Below are 216 nucleotides of genomic sequence, written 5' to 3'. Positions count from 1 at the left end.
AGAGCCGCGGGCCCCCCCAAAGGCGGGAGCAGCCAGAGTTTCAGACTCTCTGTCAGGCCATCATCAGCGGCTGCTCCAAGTTCGATAACTTCAGCATTGTCAACTGCCTGTATGCCGCTGCCGCGCTGGGTGAGTGTCCCGGGCTGCCGACAACTGCATGCGCAGGGTCGCTGGCAGAGGACAGGGGAGGCGGGCTGGGCAGCAGGACACTGGCCG

General features: G+C 65.3%; 1 protein-coding gene across 1 annotated transcript in view; it reads left to right on the top strand.

The window, feature by feature from the left end:
- Positions 1 to 216, top strand: part of FASTK (Fas-activated serine/threonine kinase) — a gene marked incomplete at its 3' end in the record, with an annotated part of 5,516 nt that overhangs the window by 336 nt on the left and 4,964 nt on the right. Inside the window, 2 exon segments of the mRNA XM_010295310.1 lie at positions 1 to 31; positions 34 to 129. The exon segment at positions 1 to 31 is cut by the window's left edge and continues 336 nt beyond it. Coding sequence (XP_010293612.1) covers positions 1 to 31; positions 34 to 129 — 127 coding nt within the window.

Source organism: Phaethon lepturus, unplaced genomic scaffold (assembly GCF_000687285.1).
Source record: "Phaethon lepturus isolate BGI_N335 unplaced genomic scaffold, ASM68728v1 scaffold23889, whole genome shotgun sequence".
Classification (NCBI taxonomy): domain Eukaryota; kingdom Metazoa; phylum Chordata; class Aves; order Phaethontiformes; family Phaethontidae; genus Phaethon; species Phaethon lepturus.
This window is presented reverse-complemented; position numbering and strand designations above follow the sequence as displayed.